Source organism: Dermochelys coriacea, chromosome 15 (genome assembly GCF_009764565.3).
Source record: "Dermochelys coriacea isolate rDerCor1 chromosome 15, rDerCor1.pri.v4, whole genome shotgun sequence".
NCBI lineage: Eukaryota > Metazoa > Chordata > Testudines > Dermochelyidae > Dermochelys > Dermochelys coriacea.
In genome coordinates this window covers 12,347,736-12,374,850 of record NC_050082.1, presented here as the reverse complement: position 1 = coordinate 12,374,850, position 27,115 = coordinate 12,347,736, and the positions used below count along the sequence as shown (strand labels likewise).

The following is a 27,115-nucleotide window of genomic DNA, read 5'->3' as shown; positions in this document are numbered from 1 at the left end:
CATCCCATCCCCACTCTTTACAGGAGAGTTTGTAGCTAGAGACTTAAAATAGCACGTTTAAAATCATGAATGGGCCCAAGTTCTGAGACCGTCTATGGCACTGACCATCCCTCTGCTCCACACAGGCAGAAAGGTAAATGGAAACAGGGGAAGATACGTGGTCATTATTCACTTTACTTTTGCAAGTTCTAGTTTCTTGCTCACATCTGAATGACTGATAAGCTTCACTAGTTTTTTTCAAACTCATCCAGATAATACTCTAGTCAGTTAAGTACTCACTGCTTGAGAGATAGTGCTGTCTCCACACCTTCCAAAGTCTTACATCTCAGAGTTCTGGAGGAGGGTACCTTTTTGGATTGAGATGCCACTTCCCTGCCCTTATTTTCTATCCTGCAACCTACCCAAAAGCAGGAGGATTTCATTTGTCTACAGGCTCATGACTCGTACTTCTTGGGAAATAATCAGGGACAGAAGTAGAAAACCATCAGGCAGCCACAGCCTCAATCCTCCCCTGATCAGTGCATCTGGGTGGGAGTCTATGGTGGCAAAACTCCTTTAGGCGCTACCCATGCACTTCCACAGCGTAAGTCACACTGTTTGATGAGCACTAAGAAATCGTCGTTGTCGTCATCGGCCTGGATACTGCTATGATATTAGAAGATAGTGTCTCAGCTACAGAGGGTGAACAGAGGAGAGAAGTTTAAAGCGGTGCATTTTTTTTTTTACCTAAACATAAAACCGCATGCACAAAGACTATGCAGACAGAGAACAAAGGTACTTAAAAGCAAAGCCTTTCCATCATCAGTGCATAGCCATGCTGCTGGGGTTCCCGAGTGGAGACCTACCATCTTTATTAAGAGTTTGCAGTTTGAGCTCAAATCATTTTTTTGGAATAAAAACAGACAAACTCACCATAATTAGATCTTCAACATTCTTCCCTAACAAAATATTTATTTTATAACCTGATGAAATGAAGGATCAGAATTTCCCAGTCAAGCAACTCTCATCTTACTCCTTCACACATTAACAAGCCTTTTGTAACTTTTGCATTTCTTCCCCCATTGGGAATCCTAAAAATCATCAGTCCCTGGGCATTTTTCCAAATTCCCTCAAATCTCAGCACTTCCAACTCTTCTGATACCAGGTTCCCCTTTAAACACATCAGTTATATTCTTGAACAGCTAGAACAAATGGCTTGTAATCAATGTAATAATCTTATTTAAGTAAGATCCTATAAGAGATCCCAAAGTTACATATACACAGAAAGCACTTCAGCCACCACTGAAATGCAGCGCACATTTAACAATGCCAGTTTCTGGGACAGGAAATATAGACTCCTTAACCAATTAAAACTATAAAGACAGTTTATGAAAACCTATTGAAATTGGATTTAGGCTAAAATCTTTGCTCTTGAAAAGCATGCCACTGAATCTTCAAATGACTAACTCCTCAGTAACGCTATCAGTTGCAGAAACCAAATTTAGGTCTCTTGTGTGGCCATGTTGACATTTTTGTGTGGGATTTTAACAGGGCATTTTGTACTGAAGTCTTACCAATAGTTACTGATCCAATTACTATGAATAGCATTGATTATGATGACCATTCTACAATGTCAACTTTATATATATTTAGATATTGCAACTAAGGCAAATCTGGATGACACAGGTATCTTCACCACATCTTTTCATCACTGCAGCTTAGTAGCTCTGATGTATGCTTTTAAGAACACTCCTTTGTAACCATCCACTTAAAAGTCCTCCATAAGATGGGAAGTGACAACAGTTCACCCCAAGATAAGAAGCCAACAAGCAAGAGAACCCACAAATGAAGCACAGGCTATTACCTTGACATGAGGGGACTGCATTTTCTGATACATTTCCAGTGAGTAATGGTGAAGCCACATTTCAACAAAAACCTGCAAAACAACAAATGTTTTCTCAGCTAGAGGAAAAGAGGGAAGATCCAGGAATAGCCAGCCACAATCTGCCTCTGACTGGCCAAATTGAAGCCTGTTGTACATCACTCAACAAAAGACCAAGTTATACTTGTAAAATAATGTAAAGCATGTACTTAGAGGCATTTCAGTTTTTACAGACTTCATTTTTTCCAAGTTCACCTTTACTAAATTATTACATTTAGTGAGATAAGTGTGATCCACATAGTATAATACTATCCCTAAGAATTATTTCACAATATCTGCAATCACACATGTCTATATAGTTACACTGCATGTTGTGGTTATGAGGCCTAAACTTCTCCCAGTTACACACCTGCAAACCCATCTACTGTATTTCAATGTGGTTCCACAGGTGCAAGAGCACTTTTCACCCCACCAAGGTGTATGTTTTCTTTTCTCAATATTTTTAAGGCCCATTATGTTTCTGCCATTACTTGCATTATCACTGAACACTCTCTCTCTCTATTTGTTCTTAGGAGACTATTATACAATACAAGTCAAAACACATTGTATAAATACAAGAAAAGTAGTAAGACAAGCTACAGCTACCATATAGATCATAAAGTCAGAGGAATTGTAAACAGTTCTGAAACATTGAAAGAAGAGTTCTTCCTTTAGCTCACCCAGCAGAACACTCACCTGAGTGTTAGCCTGTATCCGCAAAAAGAACAGGAGGACTTGTGGCACCTTAGAGACTAACAAATTTATTTGAGCATAAGCTTTCATGGGCTACAGCCCATTTCATCAGATGCATGCAGTGGAAAATACAGTAGGACGATTTTATATACACAGAGAACATGAAACAATGGGTGTTACCATACACACTGTTATAAGAGTGATCAGGTAAGGTGAGCTATTACCAGCAGGAGAGAAAAAAAACCTTTTGTAGTGATAATCAAGATGGGCCATTTCCAGCAGTTGACAAGAACATGTGAGGAACAGTAGGGGGGAAAAATAAATATGGGGAAATAGTTTTACTTTGTGTAATGACACATCCACTCCCAGTCTTTATTCAAGCCTAATTTAATGGTGTCCAGTTTGCAAATTAATTCCAATTCAGCAGTCTCTCATTGGAGTCTGTTTTTGAAGTTTTTTTGTTGTAATATTGCGACTTTTAGGTCTGTAATCAAGTGACCAGAGAGACTGAAGTGTTCTCCGACTGGTTTTTGAATGTTATAATTCTTGACGTCTGATTTGTGTCCATTTATTCTTTTACGTAGAGACTGTCCGGTTTGGCCAATGTACATGGCAGAGGTGCATTGCTGGCACATGATGGCATACATCACATTGGTAGATGTGCTCAAATAAATTTGTTAGTCTCTAAGGTGCCACAAGTACTCCTGTTCTTTTTTCTGGGAATACCAGTGATCCAAATTTAGTGGCTTTAATTTATTAACTGGCGTGTCTGTTTAATAAGAAAGTGTGTGTCTCTCTCTCTCAAGGGAGATGGGAAAAGGCTGCAGGTGAACTACCTTACAGGCACACAACACATTTCCTGTAAGTATTACTTATCCATCCCTGAATTCAAATACCTTAGCAGAATAACCTATCCTTTTTGACTCTTCCATCTGTTTTCATTTCCCTTCCAACTTGCTTTAAGAATAAAAGCCCCAATGATCAGTTTAATCCTTTAGAGTCTAAGAGCCTTGAAGCAAAACCTAACATAAGGCTAAGTTTCTTTAGGCCAAGATACATCAATTCCAGTGAAATATTCAATTATTTGTTAATTGAGAGAGAGAGTGGTGAGCAAAGCATGTGGGTGAGATGCAGGCACAGATTTCAGTGGATGACTCCCCAACACTGCTGCTTTATTATTTAGATTGCAAAAGCACCCAAAATGTGTTAGGCAATTTCCCCATATAGAAAAAGACATTGTCCCTGGTTGGAAGAACTTACAGTCTACACAAGACCTTGGTGTGGAAATGGAAGGAAGCATTTTAATTTTTTTTCCTACTACCTGTCTGGTGACTGGAGCAAGGGGGAGGAAATGAACAAGAACCGCGTCACTTACACTCAACCAAAGAGCAGCTGTATTTGAAAGAGAGACATTATTGTGATCACTATACCACAAAATAAAGCTACACTGAAAGCTTTTTTTATTTTATTTTTTGAGAAGAGATGAGATCCTTATCTTCTGAATTCTAGGAATTATTTTAAAAAATTGATTCTTGTTTGCTTGTTGTCTAAACTTAGGTCTAATTTAGCATGAATTCCCTATAATGTTGTTAATACTTTGGATAGAATTCATTACAGAAATGCAAATAACTCAGAACCTTAGTAAATTAATACTCATAACCACCTGTAAGATAGGTATTATCCCCCAAACCGAGGTGCAGAGATTAAGTGTCTTGCCCAGAATCACACAGCAAATTTCTGGCAGAGCCAGGCATAAACCTACAAACTCCCAACTCCCAGTCCTGTGTTTTAACCACAAGATCATCCTTTCCCATAAACATCCTGCGTACACACTATGGTAGCTTACACTGTACAATCAATATTTCAGTTTAGCACTGGGGCAAGATATCAGGTTTTGAATAAATTCTTAGTTCCTCATATTTCTCTCCCTAAATAAGGAGTGACTTATTCTGGTGTAAGTTGGATGAGACTCAGGCCCCTGAAATCCAAAGAGTGACAACTGTTGCTTAACAACTTAGCAGTGCCTTTTTATCTTATGTTCCTTTATATTATGTTAATAGAAAACAACAGCTGCACTGCTCAGTTCCATTAACAGACTGCAAGGTAGAGAGGAATGGAAAAGAAAGCTGATCTTTAGTTAGGAAAAAAAAAGAGATTTACCTGCAAATAATCTTTTTCAGCCATTCTAACTTTAAAAATATAAGAAAATAAATCAGACTCACTTTAAGCACTGTTTCTGATCTCCAGATCTCTTGGGAAGCAGGATCAGCATTCACTGAAGGTTGATGGGCAATGTGCCGTTTCAGTAGACTAGTGTGATGTATGCCATAAGAAGTGAAAGGCACTGCTGGGGATCTTTAAAGAGAAGTTTATATAAATACTGAAGTCAATGGGCATCTGTACAGGGACAGAGGTCATAGATTGTAACCACAAGGACAAAGAAACTGAATAAGAATTTGTGCTAAATAAAGCTGAGTAATTAGAATTTTAAAAATTAAGCAAGAGGTTGCAATTACAAGCCACAGCATTAGTAAATGTCCCGTGCCTATTTTCATTTATTATTTTAAATGTCACTATGCAAACCGCACACTACATTCTGCAGTACACTATTTAATTTAGCCTGTCTCCTATTCAATTTTACTGTGAGGTTAGGCCTTCATTAGGCAGCTAAATCTTTAACAGACTTTATTAATCCAGTTTAAGGTTGAAGAAAGCCTGAGAGCGCGCTTTTGGGAGTCACTCAAAATGCCATTGTTAAAAAAAGCCACAACAATATATATATTTGAGTAAATAAACATTTTTGATAAAAATAATACATGAAAATACCAAATTCAGAATTAGCCTTACAAAAATTGTACATTCCCACTCATCCCAGATGAGTAAGATATCAGCTTTATCCCTATTAATCATTGTAGATTTTGTGCATGTGCTGGTAAATTTTCATGTCCATTTTGCAAGGCTAATTGAAGAGCATAAGTTAAAACTACACACAGGTTCAAAAAACTTTAGTAAGAGGTTGAAACTCTTTCCTCGGGTCCTTCTCAGTTTGTGGCTCAATAAAATCAACATATATAGTTATGCATAGTCTGCCACCTAAACTTTGATAACCCTTTTGTACACTGGATAGTAAAATAAAAAATTCTAACCAGACTTTGTATACCAGATCGAGTAAGAAACCCACAACAATTGATAGCTTGCAAGGAAACACTGACACATTCTTAACTAGAAAGAAAAGGAGTACTTGTGGCACCTTAGAGACTAAAATTTATTTGAGCATAAGCTTTCGTGAGCTACAGCTCACTTCATGGAAGTTTATAGCATCAGAGACTGAAGCTGGCAACATCAAAAAGTTAAAACAGAAGATACTGTTTGCCAAAATTGTCTGGAGTCAGCAAAATTGTTAGAATGTGAGAGGTTCCTTCAGCTACAGCCAAGACCAATTCAATTTCTCCCTGACTGCACGCATATGCATTAAATGGTACAAGCCATTCCTGGGTGGATGGTGAGTGTGTCCCACACTAGTCACAGCAGGAGCCATAATTAATGGTATTGAATGAAAAAAATCCAACAGCTACAAACCACATTTATAACTCATCTCTGGCTCCACTACTATAGGCCAGCAAACTTTCAGGAGAAAAGTTTCTCAGCTTTTGTGACCCCTGTATTATATCCTCCATTGTAAGACTACTATACAGGAACAATCATGTTTATTTTATGTATGCATATACACACAAAATAAAAATGATGGCATTTTCTTACATTATCTGTGGCGAGAACTCATCATTGAAGCAAGCCAGTTTTTGTGAGCACTGCCCATGCAGTCTAGCACTGATAATGCAAATTTACCAAGTCATTACCTAGGAGCAGGTGAAGGGATGCCCCCGCCAGGATTGGAAGAAGGTGGAGGAAGAACGCTTCCTTCAGTGGGAAGGAACCATTTCAGGTATGTATCCACCAGACTGAAGTAAGCGCTGTTTGAAGGGCTGACATGATGGGTGGTGGGAGAGTTCTGGAATATATACACACAGCATATAGATACAATAAGCAAATACACACGCTGTTACAATAAGTCACTGGGAACAGGGATTTCAGGACCTTAAAAATCTCATTCTGGGTCTGATGCAGGAATTACTGGATGAAATTCTATGGCCTGTGTTATGCAAGAAATCAAACTGGATGTTCATAGCATTCTATTCTAGCTTTAAAGATCTGCGTTTTCATGAGCTCTTCTGCAATGATTCAGTGTATTGAATCACACTTCACATCTGACAGCAACATTAGATACTGCTAAAAACAAGGGAAGTTTGGTGCGCAATATAATATAAGACTGCCATATGTATTGTTTATACAACAAAGTACGAAAGATGATCAACATGCTCAGCAGGTATAAAGTAAGAGTGCACAGAAAGCTGAAGTTTCTATACCTCATTCATCCTCAGCCACCAACAATGGAATGCAGCACTGAGAAGAGGAAGATGTGTACCATTATATACACATGTGTATAATCACTGCCTGTTTTCATCATATCAAATGGTATTTACAAGGCAACAGGTGCAAGATTCAGTTTAACTAGGTTCTTGCATTTAGAGAAGATGGAAGCTTTCAAAGTGCAGTGAAGAAATGGTTTGCCAGAATGATGCTACTTTAAAGGGAAAAAAGGATAAATTTACTTACCCTCTGTGTGATAAGGCTTATTGCAAAGTAAAACATGTAATATTCAAAAGGATCTGGAGAGACAGAGTCAAGGATACAATAAGTACAGCTTATTGGAAACATGATATGAACTTATTGGCCTTTTAAATCTTCAGTATTTCAGTGCTAGTTTTAGAAGACTTTCTAGAGCTCAACAGCAAGTTCAGGTTTGATCTCTTGCTCTCTTCCCAGGTGTTTATTACATTCCGTCAGGTAGTTTAGGTTTTTTTTCCATGCCAGACAAACAAACCAGAAATATTTATGAAACATAAGGGCTGAAATCCTGGGCCCAAGGAAGTCAATGGGAGTTTTGCCATCAACTTCAATGAGGCCAAAATATCATCCTAGAAGTTTTCAAACATTCAAGATTTCAATGGATTACAAGTTTAAGTCTAAACATTCCTCTACCATGTTTGCAATCTGAACATAGCAGCATTGGACTAAGGCACATCACTGTACAGCTAAGTACAGTAAGCAAACAGCAGAAATGGATCTTGATTTCTCAGTTTTAGTCACTTAAAATATTAAAAGGAATTAAAAAATGTAAACCCTTCAATTGTCAAAAGGATACTGAGGGCCAAGTTCGAACCTAGACCTCCAGATGGAGGGAACTGGACTTTGTTGTGGTATAGTGAGCATTCTGGTAGGACTCGTTCTTGCATTGAAGCCTTCACAGGGCCCTGAAAAGAGAGGGAGTAATGAGATACCTACCAGACTACTAAGCCCTGGTCTACACTAGGCGTTGAGGTCGAATTTAGCAGCGTTAAATCGATGTAACCCTGCACCCGTCCACATGACGAAGCCCTTTTTTTTGACTTAAAGGGCTCTTAAAATTGATTTCCTTACTCCACTCCTGACAAGGGGATTAGCGCTGAAATCAGTTTTTCTGGGTCGAATTTGGGGTACTGTGGACGCAATTAGATGGTATTGGCCTCCGGGAGCTATCCCAGAGTGCTCCATTGTGACTGCTTTGGACAGCACTCTCAACTCAGATGCACTGACCAGGTAGACAGGAAAAGACCCGCAAACTTTTGAATTTCAATTTCCTGTTTGGCCAGTGTGGCAAGCTGCAGGTGACCACGCAGAGCTCATCAGCAGAGGTGACCATGATGGAGTCCCAGAATCGCAAAAGAGCTCCAGCATGGACTGAACAGGAGGTACGGGATCTGATCGCTGTATGGGGAGAGGAATACGTGCTATCAGAACTAAGTTCCAGTTTTCGAAATGCCAAAACTTTTGTCAAAATCTCCCAGGGCATGAAGGACAGAGGCCATAACAGGGACCCGAAGCAGTGCCGCGTGAAACTCAAGGAGCTGAGGCAAGCCTACCAGAAAACCAGAGAGGCGAACGGCCGCTCTGGGTCAGAGCCCCAAACATGCCGCTTTGATGATGGGCTGCATTTCATTTTAGGGGGTTCAGCCATCACTACCCCAGCAGTGATGTTTCACTCCTTCAATGGAGATGGAGGCAACACGGAAGCAGGTTTTGGGGATAAGGAAGATAATGATGAGGAGGTTGTAGATAGCTCACAGCAAACAAGCAGAGAAACCGGTTTTCCCGACAGCCAGGAACTGTTTCTCAACCTGGACCTGAAGCCAGTACCCCCCGAACCCACCCAAGGCTTCCTCCCGGACCCACCAGGCGGAGAGGGGACCTCTGGTGAGTGTACCTTTTAAAATACTATACAAGGTTTAAAAGCAAGCATGTTTAATGATTAATTTGCCCTGGCATTCGTGGCTCTCCTGGATATACTCCCAAAGCCTTTGCAAAAGGTTTCTGGGGAGGGCAGCCATATTCCATCCACCATGGTAGGACACTTTACCACTCCAGGCCAGTAGCACGTACTCGGGAATCATTGTAGAACAAAGCATTGCAGTGTATGTTTGCTGGAGTTCAAACAACATCTGTTCTTTATCTCTCTGTATTATCATCAAGAGAGTGAGATCATTCATGGTCACCTGGCTGAAATAGGGTGCTTTTCTTAAGGGGACATTCAGAGGTGCCCGTTCCTGCTGGGCTGTTTGCCTATGGCTAAACAGAAATGTTCCCTGCTGTTAGCCACGCGGTGGGGGGAGGCAAAATGTGACCTTGTAACGAAAGCACATGTGCTATGTATGTAATGTTAACAGCAAGGTTTACCGTGAAAGAGTGTACCCATTGTTCTATAAAATGTGTCTTTTCAAATACCACTGTCCCTTTTTTTTCCTCCACCAGCTGCATGTGTTTCAAGGATCACAGGATCTTTTCCTTCCCAGAGGCTAGCGAAGATTAGAAGGCGAAAAAAACGCACTCGCGATGAAATGTTCTCTGAGCTCATGCTGTCCTCCCACACTGACAGAGCACGGACGAATGCATAGAGGCACACAATGTCAGAGTGCAGGAAAGCACAAAATGACCGGGAGGAGAGGTGGCGGGCTGAAGAGAGTAAGTGGCGGGCTGAAGAGAGGGCTGAAGCTGAAAGGTGGTGGCAGCGTGATGAGAGGAGGCAGGATTCAATGCTGAGGCTGCTGGAGGATCAAACTAATATGCTCCAGCGTATGGTTAAGCTGCAGGAAAGGCAGCAGGAGCACAGACCACCGCTACAGCCCCTGTGTAATCAACCGCCTTCCTCCCCAAGTTCCATAGCCTCCTCACCCAGACTCCCAAGAATGCGGTGGAGGGGCCTCCGGCCACTCCACCCCAGAGGATTGCCCAAGCAACAGAAGGCTGGCATTCAATAAGTTTTAAACTCTTAAAGTGCTGTGTGGCCTTGTCCTTCTCTCCTCCACCACCCCTCCTGGGCTACTTTGGTAATTATCCCCCTATCTGTGTTATGAATTAATAAAGAATGCATGAATGTGAAGCAACAATGACTTTATTGCCTCTGCAAGCGGTAATCGAAGGCAGGTGGGGAGGGTGGTTAGCTTACAGGGAAGTAGAGTGAACCAAGGGGTGGGGGGGTTTCATCAAGGAGAAACAAACAGAACTTTCACACCGTAGCCTGGCCAGTCATGAAACTGGTTTTCAGAGCTTCTCTGATGTGCACCGCACCTTCCTGTGCTCTTCTAACCGCCCTGGTGTCTGGCTGTGTGTAACCAGCAGCCAGGCGATTTGCCTCAACCTCCCACCCCGCCATAAATGTCTCCCCCTTACTCTCACAGATATTGTGGAACGCACAGCAAGCAGTAATAACAATGGGAATATTGGTTTCGCTGATGTCTAACCGAGTCAGTAAACTGCGCCCAGCGCGCTTTTAAACGTCCAAATGCACATTCTACTGCCATTCTGCACTTGCTCAGCCTGTAGTTGAACAGCTCCTGACTACTCTCCAGGCTGCCTATGTATGGCTCATGAGCCATGGCATTAAGGGGTAGGCTGGGTCCCCAAGGAGAACTATAGGCATTTCAACATCCCCAACGGTTATTTTATGGTCTGGGAAGAAAGTCCCTTCCTGCAGCTTTTGAAACAGACAGAGTTCCTGAAGATGCGAGCATCATGTATGTTTCCAGCCATCTCACGTTGATGTTGGTGAAACGTCCCTTGTGATCCACCAGTGCTGCAGCACTATTGAAAAGTACCCCCTGCGATTTATGTACTCGCTGGCTTGGTGCTCCGGTGCCAAGATAGGGATATGGGTTCCCTCTATGGCTCCACCAGTTAGGGAATCCCATTGCAGCAAAGCCATCCACTATGACCTGCAAATTTCCCAGGGTCACTACCCTTGATATCAGCAGATCTTTGATTGCGTTGGCTACTTACATCACAGCAGCCCCCACAGTAGATTTGCCCACTCCAAATTGATTCCTGACTGACCGGTAGCTGTCTGGCGTTGTAAGCTTCCACAGGGCTATTGCCACTCGCTTCTCAACTGTGAGGGCTGCTCTCATCTTGGTATTCTTGCGCATCAGGGCAGGGGAAAACAAGTCACAAAGTTCCATGAAAGTGCCATTACGCATGCGAAAGTTTCGCAGCCACTGGGATTCGTCCCAGACCTACACTATGCGGTCCCACCAGTCTGTGCTGTTTCCCGAGGTCCAGAATCGCTTTCCACAGCATGAACCCTGCCCCTTAGCACCATGATGCCCACATTGGCAGGACCCCGTGCTTTGAGAGAAGTCTGTGTCCATGTCCTCATCACTCTCGTCACCATGCTGATGTCGCCTACTCACCCAGTTTCGCTTTGCCAGGTTCTGGTGCTGCAATACTGCTGGATAATGCGTTGTGGTGTTAATGTGCTCCTAATTGCCAAAGTGATCTGAGCGGGCTCCATGCTGCTGTGGTATGGTGTCTGCACAGAAAAAAGGCGTGGAACGATTGTCTGCTGTTGCCCCGACGGAGTGAGGGGCAACTGACGACATGGCTTACAGGGTTGGCTTACAGGGAATTAAAATCAACAAAGGGGGGTGCTTGCGAGAAACTGAATGGTCGCCTCCAAAGATAGAACTCAAAACTGGGTTTAGCATGCCGTTGATTTCACAGAGGGAGGGAGGAGAAAATGAATACAAAACAAATCTGGTCTATTTCTTGTTTTGAGCCACTTCATCTATCTTTATACATCATGCTGGCAGCAGACTGCAGTAGGACCGCTAGCCATCGTCACCTCCTGGGTGCTCAGCAGAAGACAGTGCAGTATGACTACTGGCCATCGTCTTCTGCTAGCTGCAGATTTAAAAGACACTGCACTGCCGGTAGGACTCAATCACCATGAGACGAAACAAGGGAAACGACCCTGGCTGAGTCACTCCCTGTTTGCCCAGGCCGCCCGTTTAAAAGAGCACCAGGACTACATCGACAACGGCTACAGTCATACTGCATTGTCTGCTGCAAAAGGCAATAAACTGCTGTTGTGTAGCAATGCGAGTACCATGTCCGCATACGGTGACGGTTAGCTAAGCGGGCTCCATGCTTGCCGTGGTATGGCGTCTGCACAGATAACTCAAGAAAAAGGCGCAAAACGATTGTCTGCCCTGCTTTTATGTAGGGAGGGAACGGGGGCCTGACGATATGTAACCCAGAACCACCCGCGGACAATGTTTAGCCCATCAGGCCCTGGGATTTCTACCCAGAATTCAAATGGTTGGTGGAGACAGCGGAAACTGTGGGGATAGCTACCCACAGTGCAAAGCTCCGGAAGTCGACTGTGTGCCTCGGTACTTGTGTACACAGTCCGGACTACATGCACTTAGAGCATTTGTGTGGAGACACACAGACTCGACTGTTAATAAAAACGCTTTCTACAAAAACGACTTCTATAAATTCGACCTAATTTCGTAGTGTAGACAACCCTAAGAATATGTGAATGAGTTTTTGAGGATGTATTCTTGTATGGACTGTAAAAAGATGACTGGTTCTTTGTTCTAGACTGTGGCTATCTGGTTGCAATGGAAAAGTTATTTCACGAAGCTTCCATGAAAAACCTGTTTTCCTACAACCATAAAGTGTTATGTTCCATAACCAGGACAGTTAATCTTCATTAAACTTACAGGAATGAAGTGTCTGTGAGATATGAGATGTTGTTAGAGGTGGGGATGCCTTCCAACAAGTTTGAAAGAGAAGTTTTAAACTCCATCTATTGGTAATCAAGATAAAAATAGCCTAGTGCCTATTTTGGCAGCCAAATAATAAAAAAGAGAAGTGAAATTTCTTAGTTGAACAGCACAAAAGTTGCTGATAGTAACACAAGCTAACAGCACAACTTCTTATAAAATCCATCAAGACAATGAATGCTCTGTCTCTAACAGCCCTCTGAAACAATCAACAATCTAGAAATCCCATCTCCAGAGCCTGCTATGCTATGAAACAGTAATTCAAATACTACAGTGGCAGGTCTTATCCTGAACCCAGAGTATCTGAGTAAGTGACATTCCAACAGGTGCAACACCAGAATAATTTTCTCTTACATAACCTTTAACAGTTACTTACTGGAAGATAGGAGACTGGGAATTCATATCTGTACTCCTCAGCTTGGAGTCTGTAAACCAGCTTCATCATCGGGCCACTGTAAGCAATGATGAGGAAAAACAGTGAGCATCTTTTTTTTTGGGGGCCCCTTTTGTAGATGAATGTTTACATACGAGGAAACACATCATACTAGTTTATTAGTTTCATCATGAATTTTCCACTGCTCTAAGTTAGCACATTTACCTGGGATCCAGGAAATCCAGGGCAATAGCATACTCTGTAGGATTCGCTCTTTCCATGCAAACAGCGAAGATTCCAACCCATGAAATGCCATCCAGACTACCAAAAATATTTTCCACTAGCCATGGGAAGCTGGCATGCAGTTCCTACAGGAAAACAACCAGAAAAAGGAGTGGGAGTCATAATAGAGTAATACAATTTTTAAAAAGAAAGATTGCTGTTCAGGTGTAGATTCTTTGTCTGAAGAGTCTTAATTTCAGACATCTGAATGCAAGAAATATTTTCCCACCAACTACAGTCAATATATGCATAATTTTTGTTATTTCCAAGACATACTTCCATGTGCAGAACATTCAGTGGAAATAATTTAAAGAAATTTAAATGCAAACATATATCCCCCTCCCCACCCCCCCCATGTGAAGTTAGACTCCTGCCTGTTTCTAATTCCTTAATTCCCATCATTTTACAGACTGGACATAAGAACATAAGAACGGCCATAATGGGTTCAGACCAAAGGTCCATCTAGCCTAGTATCCTGTCTTCCATAGTGGTCAATGCCAGGTGCTTCAGAGGGAATGAACAGAACAGGTAATCATCAAGTGATCCATCCCATGTCGCCTATTCCCAGCTTCTGGCAAACAGATGGCTAGGGAAACTTCAGAGCATGGTTTTGCATCCTTGCTCATCCTGGCTAATAGCCACTGATAGACGTATCCTCCATGAACTTCTCTAATTCTTTAATGAATCCTGTTACAGTCTTGGCCTTCACAATATCACTCTGGCAAAGAATTCCACACATTGACTGTGCATTGTGTGAAGAAATACTTCCTTTTATTTGTTTTAAACCTGCTACTATTAATTTCATTTGGTGACCCCTAGATAACAGTTCCTTATTTACTTTCTCCACATCAAGCATAGTTTTATAGATCTTTAACATATCCCCCCAAGTCGGTCCCTTTTCCAAGCTGAAAAGTCCCAGTCTTATTAATCTCTCCTCATATGGAAGCTGTTCCATACCCCTAATAATTTTTGTTGCCCATTTCTGTACCTTTTCCAATTCCAGTGTATCTTTTTGAGATGGGGTAAGCCAATCTGCACACCATATTGTTACCATAAAAGCTTTCAATCTCGAGCAATTACGGTAGTAGAAAACCTCATTCTTTATCCCGAGACTACTATGTTCCAACTCAGGTGGTTAGTAATCAGTCATGTGGTCACATCTTAAAATATTAGTGTTCTTATATTTGGCATTTCAGTAGAGAATGAAAAAGTATGATTAGGAATGTGATCAATTAAAAATTTGGAGTTTTGTAACTACTGGAAAAGTTAGGAACTTTTGGGAAACTACTGACTCATAAAACTTCACATAAGAATCTTAAAACTCTTTACAAAGCCGGAATAAAGAGATATATTTTTAAATAATATTTTTATAACTCCCCTGAGGCATAGCTCAGACTACATCATGAAAAAGTAGCTATACCTTGGCAGGAAAATCTTCAATGACTATCTCCAGATCATGGCACCTCTGAGCAAAGGCTTTGTTCATGACAATCTGCCTTCAAACTGGCCTGTATGGACAGAAACTGAAATCAGATCACTTCTTTAAGAGAAAGTAAAAAGGGCAACACTTGTAAAGATCTTGGCAGCGAATTCTCTAATTACGGTGTTAAATATTGCTCTTGTAAAAAGCAATGTACTGTCATTGTTTCCATCATAAGATTTACTCTAAACATAAGTATTTTTTAACTCAGACAAATCTCAGATACAGGTTTTTTTACCTACTTGGATCTACATTACAAGTTTTAAATTAAAGAGCAAGTACTCAATTTGTGACCATTTGAGTTCTATGAAAATAAGACAACATGACATTTAGAATGGTCAACACAGACTAGAGAATTTGAGAAGAGGAGCTGGAACTTTCTCAGTGCATTTCCACAGAATGCTTTCAGATTTTATGCTATGCATTTCTGCTTATAGATAAATTGTCAGGAATTAATATGTGGAGGATTAAATTTTCAAATGATTATTTGGCAATTCATTAGTCAAAAGCAGTATCACCCACAAGACTTTCCTAATGCCTATAGCTATCTGTACTGGCACTTACCAATAGGAAGCTAGGCTGTTGTAAGTGAGGGACAGCCTAACTGTCTCTCTACAATACCCCAAAGGAAGTGTGATCTCAGGAAACCACTGCAAAGAAGAGATAGAAACATCTAAGTGAATATTAAAATTCTCATGTTATAACACTGCTACAACTCACTTTCTGATATGTTTCATGTTTATGCATGAAAACAGGCAACATGTTTGTTTATTATGCTATGTGAGCTGGAGTAAACCAAGGCAGATCCCTGACAAAGGTGACTACGCTGTATTCCCCCAAAGTTGATAACACTGCACATTCGCATAGAAATAATACAGTTCTTTCCAAATAAACATAACTTGGGGGATGGGGGAAGGACGCAAAAAAAGAGCCTTGTTTAATTAGACTGCAGCCAATGCAGTGGGCACAAAACCATCTATGGGGACACAACCTGTATGCATGGACTGCATGAGTGTTTATGGAAGCAACCAGTCCAGCAAGAGAAAGAAGACACTATCCAGTGTGAGACTGTCTGCAAATAGCTCATGCTATAGCTCCCCCTAAAATGGTGGCTACTGACACAGGGAACACAAGCACATTACCACCAGCAGCTGAAGGGACCAAGACAGACAGGATCTTGGAAGGTTTTATGTTTGTCGGGGAGCGGTGGGCCTGAGACCCCCCGTCTCAGAGGGGTGATGCATATTGGGGGCCTGCTTACAGCCTCCCCCCCAGGACTGAGACCCCATCCAGGGGCTTGGATATTGGGGGCCCTGCTTACAGCCTCCCCCTTGGGGCTCAAACCCCTCCAGGGGGCTGGATATTGGGGGCCCAGATTACAGCCTCCCCCTAGACTGAGACCCCTCCAGGGGGCTGGATATTGGAGGCCCAGATTACAGCCTCCCCCTAGACTGAGACCCCTCCAGGGGGCTGGATATTGGGGGCCCAGATTACAGCCTCCCCCTAGGGCTGAGACCCCTGCGGGAGCAGGATATTGGGGGCCCAGATAACAGCCTCCCCCTAGGGCTGAGACCCCTCCAGGGGGCTGGATATTGGGGGCCCAGATAACAGCCTCCCCCTAGGGCTGAGACCCCTCCAGGGAGCTGGATATTGGGGGCCCAGATTACAGCCTCCCCCTAGGGCTGAGACCCCTCCAGGGAGCTGGATACTGGGGGCGCTGCTCACAGCCTCCCCCTTGGGGCTCAGACCCCCTCCAACCCCGCCCCCAATCTCCAGCCCGTTCTCCCGGGAGCCGGACCCCGGCGAGAGAGAGGGGGCGTCTATCAGCAGGGAGCGGGAGCACGAACCCTCCCCCACCTCCAGCTTCCTGCCCTGCAGCCTAGGGGAGGCCCCTCACCTCGCCCCGCTGCCCCGTCCCGCGCTCTAGCGCCCCAGACCATTTTCAATCCGCTGCCGCTTCCTCCTCCCCTCGGGCCGGCGCTGTCGTTAGACGTCATCCCCTCTCGGCGCGTTGCAGTGACGCATCCCGCCCGGCTGGCGGGAAAGCCGCCGGCAGCGCAAATGCCCGGGCCTGGCCTCGCCCTGCGCGAGGCTGCAGCCTGCGTCGGGGGGCTCCCCTGCCCTCAGGGCCTGCCGCGCCGCCCTGGGTGTGAGCCGGGGCCCCCGGCCGCGCCTCCGAGCGCCCCCAGCGGGGAAGGCGGAGGCAGCGGAGCAGCCAGCGGGCCAGGGCTTCCCCGCGGGAGGGAGCCATGGTTGTTATTTGTCTCAGGGTAGGGCCTGCAGCCTAGGGCCCCATGGTACCAGGCCCTGAACGGCACATCCCAGAGGGGGCCCTGTGCAACCCCACAGAGCTGCAGGGCCCTTGTGGTCCCCCTGGCTGTGCTGCCTCCCACCCGCAGCACTGGGGGGCCGCTCTTCCCTGCAGAGATAGACTAGTGCTCAACAATCAGGAGCCAGGCTGCAAAATCTAAAGAGGGTTTAAAAACTGACTTGGGAGGTTTTTATTTGCTATTGGTGTTTGGGGCCTTTAGTTACACTCGGATCATGTGTTTAAACTTCTTCTCTTCATACTGGTGAGAACTAGGAGCAATGTTTGTTTGTTTAATGGAAGCTGAGATTCTTCCATAATCACTTCACTCCAGAACGGAGGCTTTAAGAAAAATTACTATCTATCTTGGGGGTGGGCAAACTAGCGCCCATTGGGCTGCTTTTATCTGGCCCTTGAGCTCCTGCTGGGGACCAAGTCTGGGACTTGCCCGCTCCGGCGCTTCCAGCTGGGGGCAGGGTCAGGGTCTGCTCCATGCCGCTCCCAGAAACAGTGACATGGGCTCCTCCAGCTCTTATGCGTAGGGGCCGCCAGGGGGCTCCGCTCTGCACACTGCCTCTGACCCTGTAGCTTCCGTTGGCTGGGAACCAAGCCAATGGGAGCTGCAGGGGCTGTGCCTGCAGTTGGGCAGGGTGCAGAACCACCTGGTTGCGCCTCTGCATAGAAGCTGGAGAGGGTACGTGCGGCTACTTCCGGGAGCTGGTTGAGGTAAGCACTGCCCGGAGCCTGCACCCCTGAGCCTCCTCCTTGTGCCCAGCCCTGATCCCCCTCCTGCCCTCCAGACCCCCTCAATCCCATCCTAGAGCACCCTCCTGCACCCCAAACCCCCAGCCCCACCCCAAAAGTCTACACCCCAGCCAGAGCCCTTGCCCTAACCCCCTGCCCCAGCTCTGATCCCCCTCCGAACCTCTCGGTCCTAGCCTGGAGCACCCTCCTGCACCCAAAACCCCTCATTCCCCAGAGCCCACACCCCCAGCCGGAGCCCCCCTCCTGCACCCTGAACTCCTCATTTCTGGCCCCACCCCAGAGGCCCACACCCCCTCCCACACGCCAACCCCAATTTTGTGAGCAGTCATGGCCCGCCATACATTTCTCTTCCCCAGATGTGGCCCCTCCGACCAAAAAGTTTTCCCATTTCTGATCTATCTTCAGGACTCAATGAAATCACAAGAGTGGGCATACTGTAATGGCAGCCACCAGATCTCTCCTCCTTCAGTCTGTAAAACTGCTCATTTTTCATGAAAACAAGCAAACCTAAATACCTGGGGGATGCTAAATGTGTGAAATCAAATGCACTTTGATAAAACCACTTCTACAGAGACATAATTAGCATTAGCACCAATTTTTTATCACATAATGAAGAGTTTGCATTTAATTGCTGGCTGAGGCAGAGATCTTCAAAGAAGACAGGTTTGATCTCCTGCGCAGTCAACATCAACTTTGAGGGCATCCTCTTTGAGGAGAAATTCATGGTTGTCCTTGAATCTAATGCCATCAACATGATGATGACTCCATCAAGATCAACAGCCTGGGGATGCTGATGGGCCCTATTGAGAGGCACCTCTTTCCCATTTGGCTACCAGTGAGTACCCCGCACACACCCTGCCTCTGGGATGAGGAGAGGGGAAGGTCAAACAGACGGGAGAGTAAGAACTTCACAGGGACCGTGCTGGATTCGGGAGGGGCAGATTCTGCCTTGCAGCAAACCTGTATGATGGCTCCATGGGGGTCAGAACTTGTAGAGTTTTTCCCATCAGATCTGGTCTGTATAGCTTCTACTCTAAGGACGTTTCCTTTCCTCTGGCTCCCTGGAATCTCATCAGGGATGAGGAGGGAGCAGGGCCTGGAGGGGGCTAAGGAGCAGATTTGGTTCAAACTCAGCATATAATTAACAAATTGAATCAATGTGACAATGAATGAGAAGAGAAGACATTTTTAAATTGCTGATATACCAAAGCTGGGACTCTGTGTATTAAACAAAAGAAATTGGGAATTCCCATTGATGGAAGAAATTTTGATATAATGCATTTTTGAAACTTGGTGAGATGATTTGCATGATTGGACTGTTAAATCACTGGTGGTAAACTGTCAGGAAGGATAGAGAGGGTAAAGAGGTGGGAGGTATGCTACATGAAAGACACCATTACCTGTTTTAGAGAGTTATTGATAACTCAGAACAACTGGATCTTGGATGCCTGTGCATTCATGTGCTAACTAACAAAGCCCAAGAGGGGGTATTGGTGGGGTGTCTGTTACAAATCACACCAGAGGAAACTATGAGTTTCATCTTAAGCATCTATCTGTAATGTGTGGAAAGAAAAACTGTTGTTATGGGTAACTTCAGGAAGATATCTGCAGGAGGGACTCATGGAGACAGTAGTAAAACATCATTAGAGGTTCTAAAAATTATTGATAAGTTTCCTAACACAAAAGAGATTGCCCCAAACCTAACGTAACTATATTGTGGAACTCCTTGTGATGGATAAAGATGAATTAATCACTGAACCGAAAGTTGATGATTGCAAAGGGATCAATGATCATGACCTGATTATATTCAATATGGGCAAGCAGAGAACAGTCCCAACCAGTTTTTTATGTATACACACACACACACACACTTCAAAAGGGATAATTTTCCAAATTTGATGAAAATTATGAGTGAAATTGATATAAAAATTAAAACTGAAAAATGTGAATGAAAAGTGGGGGTTCTTTAGGAAGGGTTTATATGAGATGACTTAAAAAGACAAAGTTCCATTTGGCTAAAAGCCCATCCTGGTTCAGTGGTGAAGTGAAGGCAGCAATATCTAACATATGGAAAAAAGGAGAAACAGGTACCAATCAATATAAATTAGAAGTTATGAAGTGTAGAAAATTGATAAGGGAAGCTAAATGTATCAGGAAAAAATATATGACTGGTAGGGCTAAAGACAAAGGAGCTTTGAATGTATATTAGGAACAGAATTAATCCTAGCAATGATATAGGCCCATAATTAGATGGAGATGGTAAGATTGTTAACAATGATAAGAAAAGACAGAAGTGCACAATAAATAGTTCTGTTTTGTATTTGGAAAGAAACAAGATGGTGCATTCATATCACATGAGGATGATAGAGTACATCCCAGTGCATTAGAAACTCAGGAGGATGTTAAGCAACACCTTAAAGGGATTAACATTTTTGAGTCAGCAAGCCTGCCTAATTTGTATCCAAGAGTCCTAAAAGAATTGGCTTAGGAGGTCTTTGGCCTGCTTATGTTAATTTTTTATGGAGTACTGGGAAAATTCTGGAAGACTAGAAGAGTGCTAATGTTGTGCCAGTATTCAAAAAGGACAAGTGGGATGACTTGGGTCTGCACTGGGATGACAGGTAAGGTTAGCCTAACAAACTCTGGGCAAAATAATGTAAAAGTTAATATGGGATTCAACTGATACAGATTTAAGGATAAGAATGTAATTAATGCTAATCAACATAGTTTTATGAAGGATAGGTCTTGTCAGTCAAACCTGATTTCATTCTTTGATGAGATCTCAAGTTTGATTGATAAGTAGATTACATTTATGTAGTTAGTTTTTAAGACTTATGTAAGGTGTCTAAGTACCACATGATATTCTGATTTAAAAATTAGCAAAATATAATAGCAATAAAGAACATGTTAAATGAATTAAAAACTGGCTAAGTAGCAGGTGCTTTTCTGGAAGATACCCTTTTAATCAAACACAAAACACTTGGCTCAGTGCAAGGATAACTGGGAGAGATTCTCTGGCCTGTGTTACACAGGAGATCAGGCTAGATGATCTAATGGTCCCTTCTGACCTTAAACTCTATGAATCTATGATTAAAATTAAAATTGATGCAATATTTATTTAAAATCTCATTAGTCTAATTTAGAAACAGGTATAGATGAAACGTAATTGTAACATGGGCCCTGATCCTGCTAATACTCATGCCTATAAGCAATTTTACACAAGTGAGTAGTCCCAGTGAGTTTAATGGGACTACTCACATGTGTAAAATTACTTAATACGTGCATAAATGTTTGCAGGAGTAGGGCCATAATTATCACACCATTTGATGTCTCTCTAGCCCTTTCCATTCTGTGACTTTTTTAGCCACAAAGGTCACTGAAATGTAGTCACCTCTGAAGGCAGGGCACCAGCTGGTAAACAACACGCTCCACAGCAGTGTGGGAAGAGGTTATATTTTGGTCAGCAACACCAGGGCAAACCCCTTCTTTTAATGGGGAGGAAACATATCCTCCTGAATATGGCCTAATGCTGTCAGTGACCAAATTGGGCATGGGGAAAGATGGTAGTATAGGTGACTATGCCAGATTTCCATTTGCCACTGCTACCATTTTAAAAACAGGAGGTGAAAACCATCCATCCCTTCTCCCCCAGCCCTGCAGTTCAACTACTCATTCTAAATGAACCTGAGAGTTGAGCTTATTTCAGTGCACTGAGACTCTGAAAACAAAATCAGAATGAGGGAGAGGCTGCTTACACCGGTATGTTTATAAATGCAGAAATTGTTTCTAATTTGATGGTGTGGAAACAGTTGCTCTCATTAGTGGAAGTCAAGAGCCACATTGGTATACATCAGAGAAAAAACTAAAGGTGGGTACAAAAACTGGAAGTGAATGTGAGAAAAAACAGTAGTAGCTGAAATCATAGATTAGTAAAAATTTTAATCTAAGCAGGAGATTTTTCTCAAATACTTGGAGGCTAAGGCCAATCACATCTAAAACAACAGCTAATGAAAAGGCAGCAAAATAGAATAACTGAAGAAAGTAGCAGCTGTAAAGTACTGGCTGTTTCCCAACCTCTGACAGCCCCAGGTAGAACTCTTTTTTATCTTCAATGTTCTGTGGACAGTTTCACATGTCTGACGCAGACCTGTGAATCTGTTGGTTTCTTATTCCTTTCTTTTTTACGTCTTATGTTTCCATTGTACATTTCATTCAGAAACATCAGTTATTTTCATAAAAAAGTAAAGGAGTACTTGTGTCACCTTAGAGACTAACAAATGTATTAGGGCATAGTTTTCGTGAGCTACAGCACTCAAACTGTCTGGGATGATAAGAGGCTGCTTTGGTATAGACAAGCATGTGATTGAATATATTGTTCATGCCACATTTCAAATAAATGGAATTTTCTAATCAATTATATAAAAATAAAAATTCCTAGATTGATAGAAGGATATTTTTCATTTCATAGTAATGCATTTGAAAGTGGAGATTACTAGTGGTTGAGTGTGAAGCTTTCTTTAAGGTGTATTTTCTCTTGGTGGTGATAAAGAGCTACAATAGAATCTCAAAAAGAAAGGAGTACTTGTGGCATCTTAGAGACTCACAAATTTATTTGAGCATAAGCTTTCGTGAGCTACAGCTCACTTCACCGGAGTTATGAACACCAGAGATATGAACTGACTAGTCAATCGCACACCTCATTTGGAACCAGAAGTATACAATCAGGCAGCAGAAGAGATGGGGAGGGAGGGAAGGATGAAATAAAAGCAAGTACAGTATTGTGTTAAATGTATACTGCTTTAAAAAAGGAAAAGTTTAAACATTTTTTGCCAAGGTGAGGAAACTATTTCTGTGCTTGTTTCATTTAAATTACGGTGGTTAAAAGCAGCATTTCTCTTCTGCATAGTAAAGTTTCAAAGCTGTGTTAAGTCAATGTTCAGTTGTAATCTTTTGAAAGAACAACCATAATGTTTTGTTCAGAGTTATGAACATCTCGGTGTTATGGACAACCTCTATTCCCAAGGTGTTCGTAACTCTGAGGTTCTACTGTATCTTCATAGTTTCATCTGGAGGAGTGGGGATTTCCCTAGGGCTCCCCCCAAATTTCCCTAACACCCCGCCAGTTGCATGCAGTGTTGCCAATTTAAATTGAAACATTAATACACACTTTAAAAGCATATACAGTGTATGAGAAAATACTTGTACCTGAGAAAGCATAATGGGTTTGAAAAGTATGAACAAAGACTAGCTTCCTCATACAGATGTTATTTATGACAATGTCAGTATATTTGGTTCGGCTATATTGGCCTACCTGATAATTTCAAATTATGATTTGTAAGCAAGGTCTGACTGAGCTCTCCCCTGACAGCTAGTGATGACTCAGTGGTGGGTGGAAAGGCTTCAGGACCAGACTGTATTTACATGAACTCACCTACTCTGCCTAGGTATCCAGCAGATGAGCTGTGCTGCCCCAGTGTTCAATTTTGGCTGATGTTGGGTTACAAATCACTGCGGGGGTCATGAAATGTTGTTATCCTTATTGTATGAGTAAAGGGCAGCAGAACTGTACTTAGCCTGCCTGAATGAGGGGGTCTTCCTCAGTACTTAATTTGTACTAGGGCTTGCCAGGGCCGAGCCCCAGCACCTCTAGGCTTGTCAGTTCATAGCCCTGGGACCTCTGGGCTTGTCACATCAGTTATGAAAGTAACAAACTTGTTTGAGCCCCAGCACCAGTTTCATTGCAAATTAAGCCCTGGTCATCCTCAACTGAACTGCACTCGCTAAGCAGGAGGTTTGGATGCCAGATCCTAGTGAAGAGAGAGAGGGTGGGATACAGATGTTTTGCTTGGTGGTGTGGGCTCTGCCTAAGAGTCACAGGCACTATTTGACCTGCTCCTCTCTCCTGTTTAGAGATAGAGAGCTGATTAGGCTCCATAGAGAGTCTTTCGGTTTGTTAAGTGGCCACTGGAGCTGAAATCACTGATAATCAGGTCTAAATGCTTAGACCTGCTGTGGGACAGTGTTTCTGTGGAAGGGACTGTCCAGCCTGTACTAACAGCGAGGTTCCCCCACTGAGAGCTGAAATCACTGAGAGCCGGTGGAACCTTGAGAGATTGACTCACAGAGGTCACAGTGGCAGGTGGCAGCAGAAGGTGGCAGTTCAGGGCCATTGGGATGGAGCGGTAGAGTGAACGGTGGCATGAAAAACAACAGCTCCCAGAGTGAAGGAGTACTTGTGGCACCTTAGAGACTAACATTTATTTGAGCATAAGCTTTCGTGAGCTACAGCTCACTTCATCGGATTCATTTGGTGGAAAATACAGAGGGGAGATTGATATACACACACAGAGAACATGAAACAATGGGTTTTATCATACATACTGTAAGGAGAGTGATGACTTAAGATGAGCCATCACCAGCAGCAGGGGGGGAGGGAGGAAAACCTTTCATGGTGACAAGCAAGGTAGACTTATTTCCAGCAGTTAAAAAGAACATCTGAGGAACAGTGGGGGGTGGGGTGGGGGGGAGAAATAACATAGGGAAATAGTTTTACTTTGTGTAATGACTCATCCATTCCCAGTCTCTATTCAAGCCTAAATTAATTGTATCCAGTTTGCAAATTAATTCCAATTCAACAGTCTCTCGTTGGAGTCTGTTTTTGAAATTTTTTTGTTGAAGAATAGCCACCCTCAGGTCTGTAATCGAGTGACCGGAGAGATTGAAGTGTTCTCCAATTGGTTTTTGAATGTTATAATTCTTGACGTCTGATTTGTGTCCATTTATTCTTTTACGTAGAGACTGTCCAGTTTGACCATGTCCATGGCAGAGGGGCATTGCTGGCACATGATGGCATATATCACATTGGTAGATGCGCAGGTGAACGAGCCTCTGATAGTGTGGCTGATGTGATTAGGCCCTATGATGGTGTCCCCTGAATAGATAGGTGGGCAGAGTTGGCAACGGGCTTTGTTGCAAGGATGGCTCATCTTAAGTGATCACTCTCCTTACAGTGTGTATGATAAAACCCATTATTTCATGTTCTCTGTGCGTGTATATCAATCTCCCCTCTGTATTTTCCACCAAATGCATCCGATGAAGTGAGCTGTAGCTCACGAAAACTTATGCTCGAATAAATTTGTTAGTCTCTAAGGTGCCGCAAGTACACCTTTTCTTTTTGCGAATACAGACTAACACGGCTGCTACTCTGAAACCTGTCATTATGCAAGGCACTGAATTTAGCCGTATAGAGTGGAAATCTGTCAACTTCATGAAAAAACTCACACAGATACAGACAGACATCATCTTCCTCTCCAAATGCAAACAGATGGACATCATACCAAAAGGACTGAAGGAAAAAAATCCATTACAATCTACATACCACACAGACTATGCTGACAGCTTGTGCCACATGCTCTCAAAGAAACTGCGGAACCACCTGATCAACATCCTCTACAGCAAACAGGGAAAAATTAAGAATGAGCTCTCAAAACTGGATACTCTCATAAAGAACCAACCTTCCACACAAACTTCCTCGTGGCTGGACTTTACAAAAACTAGACAAGTCATTTACAACACACACTTTGCTTCTCTACAAAAGAAAAAGGACACTAAGCTATCTAAACTACTACATGCCACAAGGGGCCACAACAGTGGTTCCCGTAACCCACCCAGCAATATTGTTAATCTATCCAACTATACTCTTAACCCAGCAGAAGAATCTGTCCTATCTCGGGGCCTCTCCTTTTGCCCCTCCACCCCCACGAACATGATACAGTTCTGTGGAGACCTAGAATCCTATTTTCGACGTCTCCGACTCAAGGAATATTTCCAACACACCTCTGACCAACATATTAACCCACAGAGACCTTCCTACCAACACTACAAAAAGAAGGATTCTGGGTGGACTCCTCCTGAAGGTCGAAACAACAGACTGGACTTCTACATAGAGTGCTTCCGCCGACATGCACGAGCTGAAATTGTGGAAAAGCAGCATCACTTGCCCCATAACCTCAGCCATGCAGAACACAATGCCATCCACAGCCTCAGAAACAACTCTGACATCATAATCAAAAAGGCTGACAAAGGAGGTGCTGTTGTCATCATGAATAGGTCGGAGTATGAACAAGAGGCTACTAGGCAGCTCTCCAACAACACTTTCTACAAGCCATTACCCTCTGATCCCACTGAGAGTTACCAAAAGAAATTACAGCATTTGCTCAAGAAACTCCCTGAAAAAGCACAAGAACAAATCCGCACAGACACACCACTAGAATTCAGACCTGGGGTATTCTATCTGCTACCCAAGATCCATAAACCTGGAAATCCTGGATGCCCCATCATCTCAGGCATTGGCACCCTGACAGCAGGATTGTCTGACTATGTAGACTCCCTCCTCAGGCCCTACGTTGGCAGCACTCCCAGCTATCTTCGAGACACCACTGACTTCCTGAGGAAACTACAATCCATTGGTAGTCTTCCTAAAAACACCATCCTAGCCACTATGGATGTAGAAGCCCTCTACATCAACATTCCACACAAAGATGGACTACAAGCCGTCAGGAACAGTATCCCCGATAATGTCACGGCTAACCTGGTGGCTGAACTTTGTGACTTTGTCCTGACCCATAACTATTTCACATTTGGTGACAATGTATACCTTCAAATCAGCGGCACTGCGATGGGTACCTGCATGGCCCCACAGTATGCCAACATTTTTATGGCTGACTTAGAACAACGCTTCCTCAGCTCTCGTCCCCTATTGCCCCTACTCTACTTGCGCTACATTGATGACATCTTCATCATCTGGACCCATGGAAAAGAAGCCCTTGAGGAATTCCACCAGGATTTCAACCATTTCCATCCCACCATCAACCTCAGCCTGGACCAGTCCACACAAGAGATCCACTTCCTGGACACTACAGTGCTAATAAGCGATGGTCACATAAACACCACCCTATATCGGAAACCTACTGACCGCTATTCCTACCTACATGCCTTTAGCTTTCATCCAGATCATACCACACGATCCATTGTCTACAGCCAAGCTCTACGATATAACCGCATTTGCTCCAACCCCTCAGACAGAGACAAACACCTA

The 27,115-nt window shown here is 43.3% G+C and overlaps 1 protein-coding gene and 1 long non-coding RNA gene across 2 annotated transcripts in view; both read right to left on the bottom strand.

Annotated features, from left to right (window-relative positions):
- The window catches only part of SMPD4 (sphingomyelin phosphodiesterase 4), a 33,030-nt gene extending 16,088 nt beyond the window's left edge, over positions 1-16,942 (bottom strand). Inside the window, 13 exon segments of the mRNA XM_038373407.2 lie at positions 1,844-1,915; positions 4,816-4,948; positions 6,451-6,602; positions 7,268-7,320; positions 7,857-7,965; positions 13,187-13,262; positions 13,409-13,461; positions 13,463-13,494; positions 13,497-13,551; positions 14,886-14,951; positions 14,953-14,973; positions 15,510-15,545; positions 16,883-16,942. Of these exon segments, the coding sequence (XP_038229335.2) occupies positions 1,844-1,915; positions 4,816-4,948; positions 6,451-6,602; positions 7,268-7,320; positions 7,857-7,965; positions 13,187-13,262; positions 13,409-13,461; positions 13,463-13,494; positions 13,497-13,551; positions 14,886-14,951; positions 14,953-14,973; positions 15,510-15,545; positions 16,883-16,942 (918 nt within the window).
- Positions 16,943-19,365: 2,423 nt separating this feature from the next.
- Positions 19,366-27,115, bottom strand: part of LOC122456827 — a 46,710-nt gene continuing 38,960 nt past the window's right edge. Inside the window, exon 3 of the long non-coding RNA XR_006275914.1 lies at positions 19,366-20,078. This is a non-coding gene — a long non-coding RNA (uncharacterized LOC122456827). The remainder of the gene's footprint in view (positions 20,079-27,115) is intronic.